Source organism: Globicephala melas, chromosome 9, assembly GCF_963455315.2.
Source record: "Globicephala melas chromosome 9, mGloMel1.2, whole genome shotgun sequence".
Taxonomy (NCBI): domain Eukaryota; kingdom Metazoa; phylum Chordata; class Mammalia; order Artiodactyla; family Delphinidae; genus Globicephala; species Globicephala melas.
Window position 1 is genome coordinate 59741938 of NC_083322.1, and position 19133 is coordinate 59761070.

General features: G+C 50.2%; 1 protein-coding gene across 1 annotated transcript; it reads right to left on the minus strand.

The window, feature by feature from the left end:
- Positions 1-5697: 5697 nt before the first annotated feature.
- On the minus strand, positions 5698-9949 carry DLX5 (distal-less homeobox 5). Its single transcript, XM_030857231.2, has 3 exons — positions 9510-9949; positions 7400-7584; positions 5698-6349 (listed from the first exon to the last, which is right to left on the minus strand). The coding sequence occupies exons 1-3, from the start codon at positions 9862-9864 to the stop codon at positions 6020-6022; spliced, it is 870 nt and encodes a 289-aa protein (XP_030713091.1). The 5' UTR covers positions 9865-9949; the 3' UTR covers positions 5698-6019.
- Between the last annotated feature and the right edge of the window lie 9184 nt (positions 9950-19133).

Below are 19133 nucleotides of genomic sequence, written 5' to 3' on the forward strand. Positions count from 1 at the left end.
CCTCAGAATGTGCCTGTCATTTGTTTATGAACATTTTAAAAAATGAATTTGCAATCTCTCTTGTCATCAGAGCAAAACGCCCTGAGTGTTTGTAAGTGTTCCTAAGCTTCATCTCCATTCTCTTTCACTGGGAACAAGTCACTGAGAGTTCTAAAGGATATTAGCAGAAAATGTATTAATTGCTACTAATTAAATAAAACCGGCTGGGAAGCTGTCTCCTCCACTCGGCTTCGCCGGCTGTTGCCTTTAATGCTATCACTAACTTTTATTAATTAACACTCCCGTTCTCATGTAAACCAGTCCAGCTGATTCTTTTGCTACAAGTCACTGATGTACTTCTTTCTGTATTCCAGAAAGTCTGGTATTTTTGTTAAAGAACTGTCCCTGCCCCAGATATGGTTGTAAAAGAGCAAGGTCAGTCTCCTTAAACTATGGAGGGACTGAGGAGAGAGGGAGTTGGAGAATTACAGCAAGTGAGTCTGGAGAGAGGCTGGGGCGCTGTGCTGGTTCCAGAGTGAAAGCAAACCTTGGGTTCCAGCTGCTACCTCCTGAGGATGAGGAAGATGAACCCCAGCCAGGATGAAACTTCTGGAGTCCAGTTCTGGTTCCTGGTGGGGAGGTCCTGGTCGGGGACACCTAAAGCCCACAGATTCCCAGGAGTTCAATTTTCCCACCATGAGCACAGAGAATTTCCTGCGCATCTTTTTCAGCCTGTAGGACAGTGTGTGAGGATTCTCCCTCCTCCCACCACTTCACAGACCCTGGAGCTGCCCAGCCAGGGCCACCCTGCAGGGTGGCAAGCAGGCTTACTAGCTCCTGTGAATTTAAGGGCAATAATGAAATGTCCCCTGTTTAGTGACCCCTGTTTATAGATGAAAGTTGAGTCCATATCCTGCCTCTTCCCCCGCCCTCTTCTCCCATCTTGCAAATGACAAACGGCAGAAATAGTCCTTGAATGACAACAAGCTTCCAGTGGCTTCTTGTCGCCTTTCCAAGGAAAAAAAATGCTTTAAAATAAATCATAGCTTGGGTACTGTCTACCGCCCTTCACCTCCACCTACTTCTTAAAAAAAAAGTACACTAGACTGTGCATGGTGGAGATTTGACAGAGAATCCTCACTGAAACTTGTGTGTGTGTGTGTGTGTGTGTGTGTGTGTGTAGAATGATGTTATGAAGCCATTTTTTCCCCTTCCTGTGGCGAAAGGTCGTAATGTGTGGTATTTCACGGTTTTATATAAATTTTGGTTTAGGATGTGGAACAGACTCAATAATACGTGCGTTTTTGGCAAAGAGACTCCTTCGGATCCCCATAAATCAGAAGTAAATACGGAGTCCCAGCGAACAAAAGAGCAGAAACAATGGCTGCAAATCAGGACTCTCTTCTCTTTTAAAGAGAGATTCATGTAAATTCCCTCGGTTCCTATCTTTACGGTTAGAGCTCGACCTATAAAACAGGTTATTACATTACAGCCGGCAGCCCTGGATGATTGAAAGGGAAGTCTTCCCCCGCCCCTCCGCAGTCGATACGCTTGTGTGTATACTTTCTGCCCTGTACCACAGGGGAACCTAAAGCTTGTCAGATGCAAAAGAAAACGCGGATGCGGCGGGGGTGGGGCGGGGGTGGGGGGACGGGGCTGCGTAGAAAAATATGTAGCCAATCCCATATGTGCTACCACTATTTGGGCTGTTTTCGAGGCCCAGAGTTCGCTGGGACCATGGAAAAACCAAGTACAGTGTGCAGCACTCGCAGGCAACCTGGGAGCGCGAGCCGCAGCGCCCCCTCCCCAACCTCCCGGGAGGCGGGAACCTCCGCCCAGCCGCTGTGGGAGGGGGTGCTTAAGGGCGGAGGAGAGGGGTGACCGCAGGCGGATCCGCCGGTGTGGCGCGCTTCCCAGAGGTGCCGGAGGGCGTCTGTCCTCAGGGCGTGCCTCCGGGGAGGGCTCGAGAGCTCGGGGTTGGCGGGATCCCAGCGGCCGGCGGGAGGCGCGCGATCCGAGGGGTTGCGGGACGGGGCGGGGAGGGGGTGACGGTTGGGGAGCCCTAAAGGTCCCGCTCTTCGAATAAAAGGAGGCGCTGGGGGGCGTGAGAGGGGCAAGGGGCAGCGTTCCAGGAGGCATCTCTCGCGCTTAGGGCTGGGGAGCTCTGGAGGCCGAGTGGTGTCAAGGTCGGAGTAAGCTTCAGAGCGCGCTGGGAGGAGCCGAGCACCGCCTGGCCTTGGCGCGCTATGGGCGACTCCCAGGACGGCGCGGCCGGGACGGCGCGAGCCGTGGGGCGTCCGGTGGGATCAAAGAAGCCAAAGGAGGCCAGCCGGCGCGTCTGGGATTGTGGGATAAGGGGCGGGAGAGAGAGGATTGGCATGGGCGGGGAGATCCCGGCCTAGCCTGTGCCTGTGTCATCGGGAGGGTGTGCGTGCGTGTGTCGGTGTGCGGGTCAACACGCTCCTGCCCGAGGCCGAGACCTGGGTGGATCCGAGTGTGGGTGGACAGGCTCCCGGGTGGGTGCCCCAACCGGAGGGAGAGAGAGGGAGCGAGATCAAGGGCAACGAGGTCTGCGGGTTCCTCTGTGTGTGTGTCTCAGGCCCTGTGGCTCAGCACTGGAGCCGCCTGGCACCCACAGGAATGCGGCTTCTCTCGGCTCCCCAGGCCGCCCCCTGTTCCACAAGGAGGTGGCCGCCAGGAAAAAGGGCGGGGGAGTAAGAGCAGAAATCCGCCTAGCCCAACGCGAGCCTCAAACAAAGGCCAATTTATCTGCTCTTTTACACGATGGCCCAGGAGGCGGACAGGGCACCAAAGAATCATACTGGCCCTGGCTGCCAGTATGCCCTCGGCCTCCTGGGCTTTGTGAGGTGGTTTGAAGGTGGGGATAGGAGCTTGGGAGTATGGGGGGCGCGGTGAAGAAGCCCACGGAAAAGAAAATTAAATCTCGGGGTGAGCTTGACATCTCGGGAGCACTAGACTGAGAGCTTGGCAAGTGGGGACCGGAAGGGGCAGGCAGAGGTCACGAGAGTGGGGTCGGGCAGACAGGGACTATGCTGGGGAGTGGTACATGTTTATATTAGATATAGGAATAAACAATGGTGAGAAGGAGGGAGGGTGGAAGCCAGGGCAAGGGAGAGGAACATCACACGGATATTTTTAGCCTTTGCTGAAGATCTGTTATTTTTACATCCTTGGGCCCAGGACTGCAGGGAGTTAAATTCCCCAGGGAGAATCCCCGCGGTGCCAGGGAAAACCCGCTGCAGACTGGTTTGCCAGAATATTTTCGTCCACGGCTCCCGGACCAAGTTAAAAAAAAAAAAAACCGCAAGAGAGAAGAGGCCATTGCGAGTGGAAGAAGTGAGGTTAGCACAAGGGAAGGAATCCTGAAACCTAGTCTGTCCGCGCGGCGTCATGCGTGCCCGCGTCGCAACGAGGCTCTGGTGTCCTTAACAACAAGCAGTGTCAAGGCTGGGGGTGGCGGGGTGGTCGTTAAAGAAGAGCTTCCCTCTTCTTTCCGGGAAGAGTCCGAACTCGCGCTTCCCTCCGCTTGACCGCGCCGGCCGATCGGGGGTGGTAGTGAAGGGATCCCCTTTTCAAAGCAGGAGAGAGGAGGGGAGGTGATGGGGACGGTTGGAAAAATATCTGCCCTCTCCACGTGTAGAAAGATGAAGAGTGTGCTCCAAGCACATTCTTGCCACTCAGGCCCCCAGTGGGTGCGCCCCCTCCAGCCTTCGCGAACACGCACCCGTGGGCGGCGAGGGGGGCCAGCGCAGAGGGAAGCTGGCGCTCGGAAACCGCGGCGGGGTGGGGGGGGGAGCGTTTCTCTCAGCCGGATTCACCAGACGTAAAGCGCTGGCTCTCGGTGCAATGGAAACTCCCGCACGCCTTACAAGCCAAGAATGGAAAGCAGGAAATGGATCCCTCTACCTTTCCCCCTCATCCTCCTGTTCTCTGCCAGCGCAGAAAACAAAGTGGGCTCCGCACGGCTTTCCCCCAAGCGCGTCGCCATCCGGACGTTCTTCAGAGAAAGGAGGGCTGGAGGGGAACGAAGGGGTGGGGTGGGGGCGAGAAGCTTCGAGAAGAGAAGCGCTTTGGGGGTGGGGGAGGAGGAGGGGTCCACAGCCTTGGCCGCGGCCCATGCGCCGCCCCGGAGCCAGGCAGGGTGCCTCTCAAGACCGGCAAACCATCAAATCCCCTCAAGGTCTTTCTAAATTGGCAGGCTAGAAAGGAAAGGGGAAGAGAAGGAAGGAGACGAGGAGAGGAAAGGAGAATGAGAGAGAAAGAGAAGGAGAGAGAGCACACAGGTAAATTCCCCTCAGGGCACACAGCGTGCCTTTTCAGGTCTAGTCTCCCAATCCTGGAAGAACCTTCTCAGAAGTCCTCAGATGACAGGATGTAAATTTTTACGTTCTAATCTTCCCCCCACGCCCCCACCCCCGCCCAAGAAAACTATTTTGTCAAATTTATTGCTGCTGACTTCCTAGCTGTTAAATATATCTCACGCATCTTGTAATTTCCAACAAACGATTTCCCTTGGTATCCCAAGGAAACAGTCAGGCGAACTAAAGGACAGTCAAAAAGACACCCACAGTTCAGGCCTGGGAGTACAGCTCTAGACCCGGGCTGTAGCTCTGGTCACACTGTTGATGTCTGTATGCAGAGGTGCAGGGAGAAGGACGCGACAGAGGCCAGGGTTGCTGCAAGTCCTTCCTCTCTGCCCCAGAGAAGCCTTCACAAAAGAGAAATCCCTGCAAACAGATGCAGTTTCCCATCGTTTGGAACCTGCTATGCCACTGTCTTATGTAAAAGCAAAGCAGAGAGAGCTCCTTCCTGAAAAAACCAGAGCGGTAAAGAGGATGAAGGAAGTAATTTATGTTTGGAATATTGTCTCACATGATATGAAATCAACACGGGGCCACAATACTTTCCTTCCTTTCCTCCACCTCATAATTCCCTCTCTTGGCAGAACGAATGCATCCCCCCTACACACACATGCCCTGCTTGGCCTACTGATTTAGGTCCATCATTGTTTTCAAGTCCTGTGATCCTTTCCTCTTGTGAAAGAGCTCAGATACATTTATAATCATACACTGAGTTCAAGGCACTACCATTTGCCACACTGCAAACATTTCAGGTTTTTAAAAAAATGTAATAGAAGGGGAAATTTCTTTTTCTTTTTTTTCATTTTCTTATCTCTGGAAGCTCCCTTTGAAGGGAGTGTAATTTGTCTAATTGCTCTGGCAATACACAGAGGCTGATGGGGAGGGGGGCAGTCTCCACCATAATTGCTTTGAGCTTAGAATTCAGAGTGGTTATTGAGGGATTTCTGCTGCTTTCTTACACACAGGGAGGGCTGTATTTAGATTCCAGCATTACTTTCTACCTGAAACAATTTGGGGTTAAACTTAAAATTATCTAAACGTTTTTGTGGTTAGGCCAAAAAAACACCTAAATGTATATTATGTGGCAGTACTCTAAACAGGCCACATATGTATATAGACATATAAAGTACAGCATCCAACGTATACACATCTACAGTTCTGCATCTACACAGCCCCCAGTTTTTGTCTTGCCTTTTACCTTGTTGGATCTCTGCAGAGTTTGTCTTCCTTTAATTGCCTGCACAAAATGTCACTAGCCCATTATAAGTGGGGCAAATGGAGTATATTTTAGAAGCATTTTGCTTTCATGGTCGAAATAATTTTATTTATCCAGAATATACAGTTTAATTCTTCTATCTACACTTATTTACATGGTTAAAATAACATTGAAAAAAGTCTTTTGAAAATTTGAGGTCATAGATTTCAAGGCACTATTGATAGTGTCCACAGTTGCGCAAAAAAAGTTCGTCTGTAAAAAAAGGGGGGACGGGGTCCTTTGAAATGCAATAACTTACATGCAAAAAAAGCTTTACACATGAATCTTTTTTGTTTCTGTTTTCCAAACTTCCCCATATGAATTCCTTTTTTTTTTTAAATGATTTTCTAAAACAGCAAAAACACAGTAGTCCCAAAAAAGACAGCAAGAGAAAGCGGCCGGTCTAATAGAGTGTCCCGGAGGCCAGCGCCAGCGGGTGCTGTAAGGAGCCGGGTGGCGGCAGGTGGGAATTGATTGAGCTGGCCGCGCTCGGGTACCAGGAAGCCGAGTTCTCCAGGTAGCTGGACGCGGGGGACTGGTTGGAGGTCGGAGGGTGGGCATGAGGGTGGTGGCTGAGCGAGCGGGACGAGCCCTGGGGCTCCCACACCGCCGGAGACTGAGGCGAGTTACACGCCATAGGGTCGCTGGAGCTGGGGCTGTGCTCCGGGGGCATCTCCCCGTTTTTCATGATCTTCTTGATCTTGGATCTTTTGTTCTGAAACCAGATTTTCACCTGGGTGGGGGAACAAAGGCACACGTTACCGGGACACTCAGAGGCTGCCCGCGCGCCTCCCCCAGGGTGGCAACTGGAGGCGATTTCGGCCGCCAGAAGGCCAGGCCCTGGCGTCTCCCCGCAGCTCTCGGCCCACGGTCAAGGGGCTGGGCCGGGGGCAAAGCCTGCATCTCGGGCCCCAGAGGGCGCCCTGTTGGCTGCTGCTGGGGCAGGACCCCCAGGCTTTTGTCTTTTGTTGGGGCCGGGGGAGGGGGCGCGAGTGTCCGCGGCCGCGAGCGCTCACGGGTAGGCCTCCGCGGAGCGCCTGCAAAGCGGCGCCACGAACGTCTCCAGAACAACCGCCAGGGCCCGGTGAGCTAGGGGCGCGGGACTGGCTACGCGCGCGCGCGCGAGAGTGTGGCGGACAAGGAGCGGTCTCCCCGTTTCCCGACCGACCCCTTTCACTCCCTCCTCGGCTCCGATGACATTCTTTATTCTTCCAAAGACCCCCGTGGGTGGGGTGGGAGTGAAGGGAACGGGACGATCCAGGGCAGATTTCCCCGTACAACCGCGCCCTCCCACCTCGGAAGGTCAGGCTGCTGCAGCCTAAAGCTCCGCAGGCGCAGGGCGTGACCCGTCAGCTCTTCCGGCTGCAGGCGACGTTCCCGGCTTGCGCGCGGCCTAAGACCACCGAGAGCCCGCCGGGCCCCGCTCATCCCGAGAGGCTCTGCATTGTGCAGAGAACCAGACAGTTTCTCAAAGCTTCGAGAGTGTCCTAGAAACAACCCTCCCCTTGTTTCCAGCCTAGGAAACCGGCCCCTCAACGCCCGAGGCTCGAAGGGGTGGGGCTTGCATCTCGGGATGAACGCGGTCTCCATCCTATCCCTACCGTCGCACGGCGGCGACACCCGGCCTGACTCCTAGAGGGAAGGGCGCGGGGTCAGTGTCTTTCTCTCTGTGAGTTTCTCGCGGGCCCTATTGAATCGGCTCCAGCCCGCCGGGACCGAACCCCGCGGCCAAGCCAGGCTTGCAGCCCAGGCGGGGCTCTGGCCCAGCCGCGGCCGGATTTACCTGTGTTTGCGTCAGTCCCAGGGAGGCGGCCAGCTCGGCGCGTTCGGGCAGGGCGAGGTACTGAGTCTTCTGAAACCTTCTCTGTAACGCGGCCAGCTGAAAGCTGGAATAAATAGTCCTGGGTTTACGAACTTTCTTTGGTTTGCCGTTCACCATCCTCACCTCGGGCTCGGCCACTTCTTTCTCTAAATAATCAAAACAGACCCGGTTAGAGTTGTCGGCAGACAATGGCCCTTTTGCAGAACTTGCAAATACAGTCCTTGAATTTATTACCACGCAGCCTTCACTCTCTTTTCACCACCTTTGCTTCACGAGACCCCTCTCTCCCCATCGTGGAAAATCCAGGTAGCCTGATTAATTCCCTACTCTGTTTATTCAGGTTCTCCTGGGTTTGTGCAAGGCGCCTTGTACAGCAAAACTCCTTTCTCGGCGTCCGGGATTTAGCCCTTGCAGCGGTTCCTGCTTCACCCGGATTCGTTTTCAAGCCCACCCTGTGTTCACCGACGTTTCTTGGGTGAGTCTGGCCAGCCGCTCCCGGGGATTCAAGGGGGAGGCCCCGGGCCGCGGCCCCCCTTATGTCAGCGTCTGTTCGGGCGCCCGCAGAGGCCAGACGCTTGGGCAGGGAAGACGCTAACCGAGGTCTCCAAAGTTCAAAGACCCACAAGCAAACTATGCTCCTTCAATTCAGCAGCAAGCCGTCCGAGCCGCCGCAGACAGAGGGCCGATTATGCAGCCCCCATAATCTCCCTGCAGATCTGCGAGGGCACAGATGTGTCTGGTTTCTTTTACAAATAGACTTAATAAGTTCTTGGCCAAAAGAAAAAAAATCTTTCATTTATGTACGAAGTTCAGAGACACTGAAAGGAACGAAGACACGCCTCCCCCCTCCACCCGCCCCCCCCCCGCAGTCTTTTAAGGTTTATCAGGAGTTATAGTTCCAATACAATTTGAAAAGGAATCCGCGGTGGGGTGTTTTCGTAGGAAAGGGGCGGCAGGTCAGGACGAATTTAGCAGAATTGTGAGTATAGACTTGGGAGAAAAAAGGCTCTCGGAACGCGTGTTTTACAAACGTGCCCTGGGGCCACAAGTCCCCTTTCACAAAAGTACCATCTTATCAAAAGTGCCCATCTCTGCAAGGGGCGGAGAACCTCTCCTCGGGGTGTGTGTGTGTGTGTGTGTGTGTGTGTGTGTGTGTGTGTGTGTGTGTGTGGCGAGCTCCTAGGAGAGGAAGGGTGGAGGATGAGAGCTGTGGTCTCGATTCTGCCAGAGCAGGGGGATGCTAATATTAGCAGGATTATTAATGTGCTGGTGGGAAGAGATCAAACCTGACCAGCAAAACCTCTCCTAGGAGACCTCATACCTCTCTTACTGCCCAAGCTCACTAACCCTCTTAAACTCTCCAACTAAGTTTCAAGGCAGATGCAAAAGGATATGGGAAGGAGAAACAAATTGTAGGCATCTAAGGGAGAAGGAAAAAAGTATTGCTCCAATATCGTGACCCTTCAGCAACCCTCCTCCGCCTTCAAATGGCTTTTTGTTTTGGGAAATGCCTTGGAGAAACCGCAAGGCTCTCGGCGCGCTCTTCCTCTGGCGGACTACAGCTCTCCGGCCCCCACCCCGCCCCGCGCGCTCCGGGTACCCGCACCACGCTGGTTCGCGGCTGCTCTCACACTAATCCCCGCAGAGTCTTTGAGGCAGCCTTCCACTCCCACTCCTCGAGCACGCTTACCCTAACATCCAGCAAATAACCTTCCGTTCATTACGTAAACGCCGCTCAGGCTGGTTGATTCTTTCCTCTCTCTACCCCTACCCTCTTTCCAGCTTCGCCGGCTTCCGAACGGGCAAGCTGGGAATCCAGCGGCTGAGGGGTCGCCCGAGGGTACCAGAGAGGAGAGACGCTGGTCCGAACTCCCCCGCGGGCTTCCTCTACTAAGAATCTCTAGAATGCTGGCTCGGGAACCTCTCGTGGTTGCAGAGTCCCGGCCCCCACTCCCTTCCGCCGGGTGAGCCCGCGCTGCAGTGGACGGCGCGGCCCCGGATCTCCCACCGCATCTCGCTCCTCCCTGATCCTGGCTCCCCCTGTGTCGGTCCCCACCCCCAGCCCCCGTACCTGGCTGGCTGGTGGCGCTCGGGACGCGGTTGTAGGCGCCGCCGTACTGGTGGTAGGGGCTGGCGTAGCTGTAGTCGGCGTAAGCTTTGGCGGGGTAGCTGCCGGCGGCGCCGTTCACGCCGTGGTACTGGTACTGGTAGGGGTTGAGCGCTTTGCCGTAGGAAGCCGAGGTAGGAGAGCAGTAGCCATGCGGGGCTCCCCCCGTGGGGCTGTAGTAGTCGGAATCGGTAGCCGACGACTCGGGCAAAGTTGGCGATTCCTGAGACGGATGGTGCATGGCTGCGGACGTCTGGAACGGGGCTTGGAAGTCGCCGGATCGGATGCTGGGGACCCTTCTGTCAAACACTCCTGTCATCGCTCGCTGGCGGCGGCGGTTGTCCTTGCTGCTCTGCGGCGGCGGCTGCCCGAGTTGGCCGTGGGGCTGCTCTGGTCTAAGCAGACATGGCTGTGGGAGCGAGGGAGGAGGAGGAAGAGGAGGAGGAGGAGGAGGAGAGGCGGCGGCGGCGGCGAGGAGGAGGCTGGGAGTCTTGGAGGCTCTGTCTCCGGCAGGCTGACTGCTGGCTGAGGCGCAGCACAGCCTTGGTTAAATCCTTAATTGCGCGCTTACGCACAGCGGGGTGGATCGGGTTCCATTGGCCAGGGCCTCAGGAGCAGCAGCAACACCCTAACTCGTCCAACTAGTTTTAGCACAACAAAGCATTGCTTAAAAAAAAGAGGGAGAAAAAATGAAGGGGGGGGGGAGTGTGTGTGTGTGTGTGTGTGTGTGTGTGTGTGTTGTTGCTTGCTGGGGGAAGGGGGGGTCCTCAGGCAATCTGTTTTCAGTGAATACTAAAGACAACGCAGAAGCGCCAACACCCTGCTCTGTACTGTCTGGAGACAATGTGTTCCAATCAGCAGCCTCAGAAAATGCACATGTTTTGGGGATGAGGTCGACCACGGTCTTTCCATGCTCTGCACCTCCCAGCCAGCCTCGACCTGCATCAGGGGCGAATGTGGATTGAACACTAATATTGAAATGGGCAATCAAAGCGGGGTGGGGAGCAGGGATGTGGGATAAAGGTGAGAAGAAACTGATGAGAACAATATTTTTAGTGGGGTACTGGGAGCCAAGCTGTAATTTACATGTGTTGAAAATTTGTGATTTGGGAAAAGACAGACAAATTTGCAGCAAGAACTTCCTTTGCCCGAAATGAGTTATTTCTCAGACAAGGGCGAGACAAGGATGCTCAAGAATGCACTCTTAATGGCAGAGAGAGTTCCTGCAAGCCCAAATCCCTACAACGACTTAAAAAATCGCTGTCTTAAGCACAAATAGCTTAATGACTCCCAAATTGCTGGTCCCCAAGAGGAGCGGGCAGCCCCACACTTTGTTTGATATTCTAGTCTATTTGGATGCTGTTGGAATAGAGGATCAGTAATTCTGTGTTCAGTGGTCAAAGATTCCTGCAAAAGTGAATGGTCTACTTATGACTTGTCCTCACGGGACTAATGGCAAGCCCAAGAACACTGGGAAGTAGACAGATAAAAGTTCTTTGGGGAAGTTGGGTGAAGCCCATGGATTTCCCTCTTCCAGCTCCATGGAGGTGGCACTGAGGGCCTGCTTTTCCATTTCCCAGGGTCCGGATTCCTGTACCCTCAATCCCTTTATTTCTTGCAGTGAAAGCATCTTAGCTCATATGCAAAGGGAGAAAAGGCTCAGGAATCAAACACTTGGTATTTGGGATCCAGAGTTTGCCTTTCACAAAGTGTCACTCTTGCTCTAGTGGTGATCTAGCTGGGAGTTTAGAAATTTAACATTAGTCAGTTTACCGCTACCCACTTCCTCTCCCCTCAAATAGGACACTCCAGGAGCTGGATCCTGATTTGGGCCCTCCCAGCACCTTCCCCCAGGGGTTCTAAGACCCGGAACCTGGGAGCTCCACCCGACATCCAGGGTGGAACAGTCTGGCTTTTCATCACCGCCTCATCCCTTCCCTGCCCCACCCCCGACCCAACCAAAGAAGAAAACGTCTACATTAGTTGTGTCTAGTCTTAGTTTAGCCTCACTTTGGCTGTGGAGCTATTTTGGCCCAAAACAGCCTAGCAGGAGAGCCGAGGGGTGGGGGCGGGTCCGGAACTCGGAGCAGGAGGCCAGCCTCGCTCCGAAACTCCAAAGCCGAGCAGCCACATGTGCACCAACTCCCTGCCTCTGGGCGCCGTAAAACCACAGCTATTGTCGCAGAGCCCTCCAGGGGCAACTTCAGCTCCGGCGCAAACAGGGAAGGGAAGGTGTGTGTCACAGGGTCCACAGCGCCCCTCCTCCCACACCCACCCAAGTCCCTGTTTGTGGCCTGTGCCGCCCCAGACTCCTCTGAGATAGAAGCTCAGTTAAACAGAGCCAAGGCTGTCCGCCCATCCTCACCCCATGCTATGGAGGTCGGCACGGCCGTTCGCCCGCTAGGTTCTGGCTGAGAAGGACCACAGGGCTTCGGGGAAACACTACAGACCGCAGCAGGCTTGCAGCCCTGGCCTCTGCTCCGGAGTTCCCAACACCCATCGAGTCACCTTACACGCATCCTGCCATTTAATTACACGAATCGCTTCCCCAAAGCAATGCCAGGGATGGTTCAAAGCGCCTCCCGGTTCGGGGAGCAGGCGGCCTTCCGCAGCACCCCACCGTATCCCCGCAGCCCCACCCTGGCACTCTCTACTTTTTATAGATTTAAAAGTTATTACGTGGCGGGAAATGAGGTCAATACCGTTATGCTAAATCGGGTGTTCGTAGCAATGTCCTTAGACCTTGCTGAGAAGGCAGATTCCAATCTGGATAGATTGGAAGCTGCAGAATTTGGACAAAATTTAGAAGTTCAAAATCCGGTTGAAAACACAGTGTTACAAAGTTAAATTATTCTAGACCTTGATAAATTTCACTTTTCCTCCGACCAAAAAAAAAAAAAAAGACATTCTTTCCCATGTTTTACACAAGACAAAAAGGAGTGGGGTGAAGAGGAAGGATTTAACTTCTTTTTCTCCGTTCCTAAAGTGGTGGCCCTCACGCCAGACTCCGAGCCACTTGTGCAAAGGCTTCTGCTGGGTGAGGCCTCCACACCTGGATGTGTCTCTGAAGGTCCAGAGCATCGACTTTCTTGCTTTGTCCTGCTTCTTTTCTAGGTTGACCCCACTTCCCCCTACCCTTCTTTTCCTTAAAGGAAGCGGGAGCGAGAGGGAGCGCTAAGTTAAAAGGAGCGCGAGTCTGATCACGATATGGTCCCATTTCCTTTTACGTTAGAGTCATTGTGGCTTTGTGCGCGGCTGGCACCGGGCCTGGCCGGCGCTTCGGACCCACACTCTGGGTGCACACGTGTTGGGTATCCCGGCTGTCAGGGTAGCAACTTCTGCTGGTACTGTGGTGCTTGTGATACCAAGGCTCAGAACTTTGTTTTAAGACCAGCGGGCCGGACGCTGTTACTTCTTTCAAAACCCACTGACAGGCCCAGCCGCGGAGAAACAGCCCCACGGCTTCAAACTTCTCCAGAAGTGCTCTCCTCACGGCGACACGTAGGAAGAATGTGAGTAATTTCATCTCCTAGTAGCCGAATTTTGCAAAGGGCGGGAGGCGGTGGAGGGGAAACGGGCCGTAAGAGTAGTGCAAGTCTTTACCACGAGCGCCACCCAGTGTCCGCGAGGAGCAGCGTGCAAATGGCAAACGCTTCCCAGGCTCACAGTCCCTGGCTGGACAACGCCCGTTTGTCCTGGGGTTCGAGTCGGCTACCACATGGCTTTCCTTCTCTCCGCTTCCAGCAGATCTTTCTCTCCACTCCCACGCCCTTTCTTTACGTTACTCCGTATACATTCATACTCTTCCTCTCCCTCTCCCCCCTCCAACCGGATCACTTTTTTTCTGGGTTTTAGCACGAAATCCAGCGATTTGGGGGAGTACCATGCTCTGGGATGACTGGAATCAATCGAGGGTGACCCTTGTTTCCTAGACAGTTCTGAAGAAGCAGGCTCTCCTCTAACTGGATGAGGCGCTGGAGAGACTGAGGGTGATTCACTACTCCCGGGAACTGGAAAGATGGTGCCACTCTGAGTTTGCAGGGAGAGTGCTTTGGAAAGGCGTGGCAGGGGAAGTGGGGGGGGGATCATTTTAATAGCTGCTAACTCAGTTTTTTCCCTCTGACCTATCTGGAAATCTAGTTACTCATAGGTGTGCCGAAAGTAGAGCATCCTTTCCTTTGGGCTTGAAGCGCAGACAAATTACTGCACCTGAAAATATTTAGTTTATAAATTATGATCTTTTTAATATGGACGCTACTATTTTATTTAATTAAAAATTGTACTCATCAATTGGATGCACGAAATTCACTTAGATAAAGGACCTTCATAACATGACACTAGCATATATGCAAACTTGATGTAAACAAGTCTTCTTTATTTTAGAATTTTTTAAATCCGTGGACTACCTGTCTTAAAAGTCCTTTCCTTGGTTTGAGGTTTATTTTAGTTTTCACTTGCAATGCTTTGTCTATTATTTTGTTTATCTGTCCAGCGAAAACTGCTCTGAGCAGTTCACTGTTATTATGTCTTTTTTTTTCTTTTTTTTTTTTTTTTGCGGTAGGCGCGCCTCTCACTGTTGTGGCCTCTCCCATTGCGGAGCACAGGCTCCGGACGCGCAGGCTCAGCGGCCACGGCTCACGGGCCCAGCCGCTCCGCGGCATGTGGGATCTTCCCGGACCGGGGCACGAACCCGTGTCCCCTGCATTGGCAGGCGGACTCTCAACCACTGGGCCACTAGGGAAGCCCTATTATGTCTTTATTGATCACGATTCATCTAGAGTACTTTTCATCCTAGAAATCTCGAACACAAACACAGCTGGTTACATCATATGTTTTGTGGAGATAGATCTGAGTAAGTATTTTATTTACAATGGAGCTTCATTTTTCTTTGAGCTAGGGCATGAAGATCATTTAATAACTTAAGGTAAGAGCCCTGAAATCTTCAGTTTGATGTTTGTCTATAAAAGACACATTTCCGGGCTTCCCTGGTGGCACAGTGGTTGAGAGTCCGCCTGCCGATGAAGGGGACACGGGTTCGTGCCCCGGTCCGGGAAGATCCCACATGCCGCGGAGCGGCTGGGCCCGTGAGCCATGGCCGCTGAGCCTGCGCGTCCGGAGCCTGTGCTCCGCAATGGGAGAGGCCACAACAGTGAGATGCCCGCCTACCGCAAAAAAAAAAAAAAAAAAAGAAGATAAAAGACACATTTCCATGAATTGCGATGAGATGAAAAAACAGGAGTGATGATTGCAAAAGTGGTGAAGTCTTTAAAAAAATATCACAAGTTGTTGTCATTGGTTTTGGCAACTCAGCTGAATGGCTTTTGTGTCTCTTGATAGAGAGCCAGGCATACTGGCTTGGAACTGACATTCAGAGGTGGTTCATCTTCCGAGTTAGCAAAACTGTTTAATTCCCCACCGAGGTTTAAAGTTCTTCCCGTGCACTTGTGAGGCTGAACTAACTAGGCCCAAGCCAAAATGCTTTGGAGCCCATATGAATTGACAGTGAGGTCACCCAGGGAGGGAGGTGAGGGAATGGGGGTGTGGGGAGGTGACGGAAAGGATAAGTAAAAAGAAAGATTCCTCCCATGCTGAAATTAATTACTGTACCCCCCTGCCCTCAAGAAAAATGTGTTTGGAGTTAAAGAGCATCTCCAACAAAGTAATCTCAGAGGATTCACTAGCAGGCAATTATATAAATATTCTGAATAAATTAAAAATCCCCAGAGGGGGAAACTATTTTCCGCTTAATTCCAAGCTAATAGGACTTTTCAGTCTATTTCCAAATGATAGTGCAGATCATAGACTTTGGCAGATTTTGTTTTTATAATTAAGACATTAAAATGTGTTTATTCATTTAACTTAAACATAACTGCTTAGGAAAAGGCCTTAAGTATCCACTCAAATCTATTCTCTATGAGACAAATTTAATATACCACAGCTGAAAACACTTCAAGTTCATCTAAGTAGGAAGTAAATGGGATTATATCATTATAAGTCTTTGCAAACTGAAATTGAGTCATATTCTTCCTCCTAAACTCAGATTTCATCTTCTTGAAAAGAAGGTTTGGCTGTGACACTATTTACAAAACCTTTATTCTTCTTAAAGATACATAAATTCCAATTAAAAAGTACCCCTTGTGGAGTTAAAAGAAAAGTAATTGGCAGACAGGAATTCAGAGCAATGATCCAATTTTGGCAAGGAGATAGCAAGAGTGAAGCTTAAGTCATTTTTAATAACATTCTAATTCCAAGATCAGTTTAGAATTTTAAAGTTCATTGATCCTAAGCCACTGTGTTTTTATGATCTGACAACACTGTATGCAAAGGTGTAAAAAATCACTCCTAAAGTCAAATCCGTTCAGATTATCCAATCACTGTGAGCTGGGTTAAAACTTGGCCCACAAATATATGCACTCAGATGGGTAATACAGTTTTATAGATATTTTTGCACCCTGCCTTAATTATATCATTTTAATAGATTAAAACAAACAGCAAGAAAATACCAAACCTTTTTGTACAGCTGTGTTTACTACCTTATACCTTTTGTAAAGAGAAAGATTCTTAAATAGGCAACCCCAGCCTGAGATAAGAGGTTTCCCTGCTGTGTTACACAGCATAATCAGTGGAAGGCACAGTGCCCACCTGGACTTGCATCCCTCTGTGCTCCTGCAGAAGAGAATAAAGGCAACGGGAAGGAAAAGTCAATAGCTTTCCAAGTGAAGTGTAGCTGACACAGCAGTGGAGTCCATTTTTTAAAAAATTGTGGACAGAAAAGATACCTTACCCTTCTTGTACCCAGAATCTTAGTAATAGTCAACTTATATAGACCAAGAGCAGTTAAGCAGAATTTTTCTTTTGCAACACCAAGTCTTAGTTTTATTTCTCTTTCTCAACACAGCAGACTCTTAGATGGTGCATTTAGCAAAGTATTGTAAACATATACATTCATGTAATTTATTGCTGCATCCTGGGTTACAACTTTGCGTATGTGACTGCAGGTTCCCAGTGGTTTGAGTGCATTTTCTCAGTTTTACCCCTGAATGTGTATGCATTTTAATTGGTTACTTCGGAAATCGCGGAACACTTTGGCTGCTACTGCAACTTTTCAACAGCCCTCATTTTGCAATCAACATACTATGTGTCTGCATGCACTATTGTTAGTTTTCTTTCCTTTTTTTTTTTAAAAAATATTTATTTATTTGCACTATAGTTAGTTTAAAATTGGGTTGGAGGAGTGGGTGAAATGGGTGAAGGAGATCGGAAGGTAAAACATTCCAGTTATAAAATAAATATCATGGGGATGTAATGTACAGCATGGTGACTATAGTTAATAGTATTATATTGCATATTTGAAAGTTGCTTAAGTGCTCTCATAACAAGGAAAAAAATGTAACTGTGTATGGTAATCAATGTTCACTAGACTGACTGTGGTGATCATTTTGCAGTATATACAAATATCAAATCATTATCTTGTATACCTGAAACTAATATAAGTATCAATTATATCTCAATAGAAAAAATAAAATGGGGTCTAGGGATATCTGGAATTTTACTTACAAGTTCCAGGAATGCTTGGAACTGTAGAGGGAAAAGATACTTCTTTTTTATGAAACTCTGGACTTCAGCTAGCCACAGAATTATAAACAGATATTGCATTAAATCCTCTCCTAGGAAAAAAAGAAGTGAAGATGGAAATCAACAAATTAAATAAACAAATAACGGACACAGGCTAGAGTAGCTGTATTCATACATGAAGAAATTCAGAATATACTGTGGATGCACTATTCTTTCCCTACACTTTTCCCTTGCCTCTTTGTTATTTGAGTCTCTCGCTGCTTCAGGGGTGTGCTGTCATAGCTTTTTCACACTTGCTGTTTAAGAGTTTCAGACACTTTCAGGGTCATGTTATAGAGTAACTGTGCTAGGTCACTGGTAGTTAACTTACATAGTAAACTTGGAGAGGATAAGGAGAATTTTTTAGCATTGAGAAAAAGAGATGAACCAAAGAGCTCATCTTTGCTACAGTGATAACATTTTTAATAGAATTATTCCTGAAACCAGTGAGTTAGGTGTAAAACTGGTGATTTTAGTTAATTTAGTAATTAAAATCACCTGATAATTTCCCCTTAACTTACAAGCACAGTGGAAAAGATTGGAAGAGAAGTAGAAGGATGGAGAACAGCAGGATAGAAACAGCCAGGCATTAATGACCACTCTTCTGTCTCTGAATTAGAATAGTCATTGGGGTGGCATTTAGGAAAAGCGTGTGTCCACCCAAGGATTGTTTTTTGGGGAGCACTTCCCAGAGAGTTTGCAATAAATGGGGTAGAAGGTGCTGATGACAGTTCTGTCCTTTGTGACTTTCTTTTCCTGGGTCATTAACATTCAACGTGACCCTAAATATCACAGTTTAGGAAAACATTCTCTAAGTTTTCCCAATATGTTACTGGGTTCCTTTCCTCTTCATAGTCTTATGGTGAACATTTGGCATGTCTTGTGCAAATTTTATAGGCCTTTAAATGGTTTTTCCCAAAGGGATTTCATATATGATTCACTTCTCCTTTCACAGTAGCCTTGAGAAGTAGCTATGTCAGGCTGTTAGGGCTGGTCTTCAACTTAGATATTTGCCTTTCCTTTAACTTGGACTTGCTCATATTCCATATTGGCACTCTTACCCAACCCTTTATTGGCAGATTTGAGCCATGATGTGGTGGCACTGGCTGCCAGCCGCTACTGTTGGGACTGAAGCACCTGGCCTTTGAGGGCTGGTATAAGCGGTGCCAAGTGAATGTCCCTTCCCTGCCTGGCCTCATCCCTCTTTCCCTCTTACTGCCAACCTTGCAGTGTTCCCCTTTTCCTTGTGCTAAACATTGCGCTTGCCCAAGCCCCTGCCCCTGTAGGTCAGTGGGCACATGAGGAAGGGAGATGCCTGGCTCAGCTCTCCCCTGCCCATGGAAGACAAGCTGCACTCCAGGTGGGTGGGCCAGAGGGAGGTAGCGCTGGCAGGAACTCTGGTTAGGAACTTTATATTTGTTTAGCTCTTTAGAAATGCATATCCACTTTCAAATACATCTATTTTGAATAAAAGGTACTCCTTGAATACCTATTTGACAGATTAGTAAACTGAAGCCCAAAGAGTCTACTTTTATAATAATAATACCTTGAATTTGCTTAGAGTTTTAAGCTTAAAAAAAATCTCAGCGGGTTTTATAATTTAATATTTACCTCCACAATATTCTTGAGAGGTAAGTAGGGCACTGAGAAATCTGACTTCCTAACTTCCTATTTTCACTACATAAACCTCTGCTGTTACCTAAGGTTAGTCAAAAATTCTCATGGTTAAAATGCTATCTGTATACACACACCAAAAAAAGTTGGTCATAAACAAATTTGGTACTTTTTTTTTTTTTTTTTTTTTTTTTTGCGGTACGCGGGCCTCTCACTGTTGTAGCCTCTCCCGTTGCGGAGCACAGGCTCCGGACGCGCAGGCTCAGCGGCCATGGCTCACGGGCCCAGCCGCTCTGTGGCATGTGGGACCCTCCCGGACCGGGGCACGAACCCGTGTCCCCTGCATCGGCAGGCGGACTC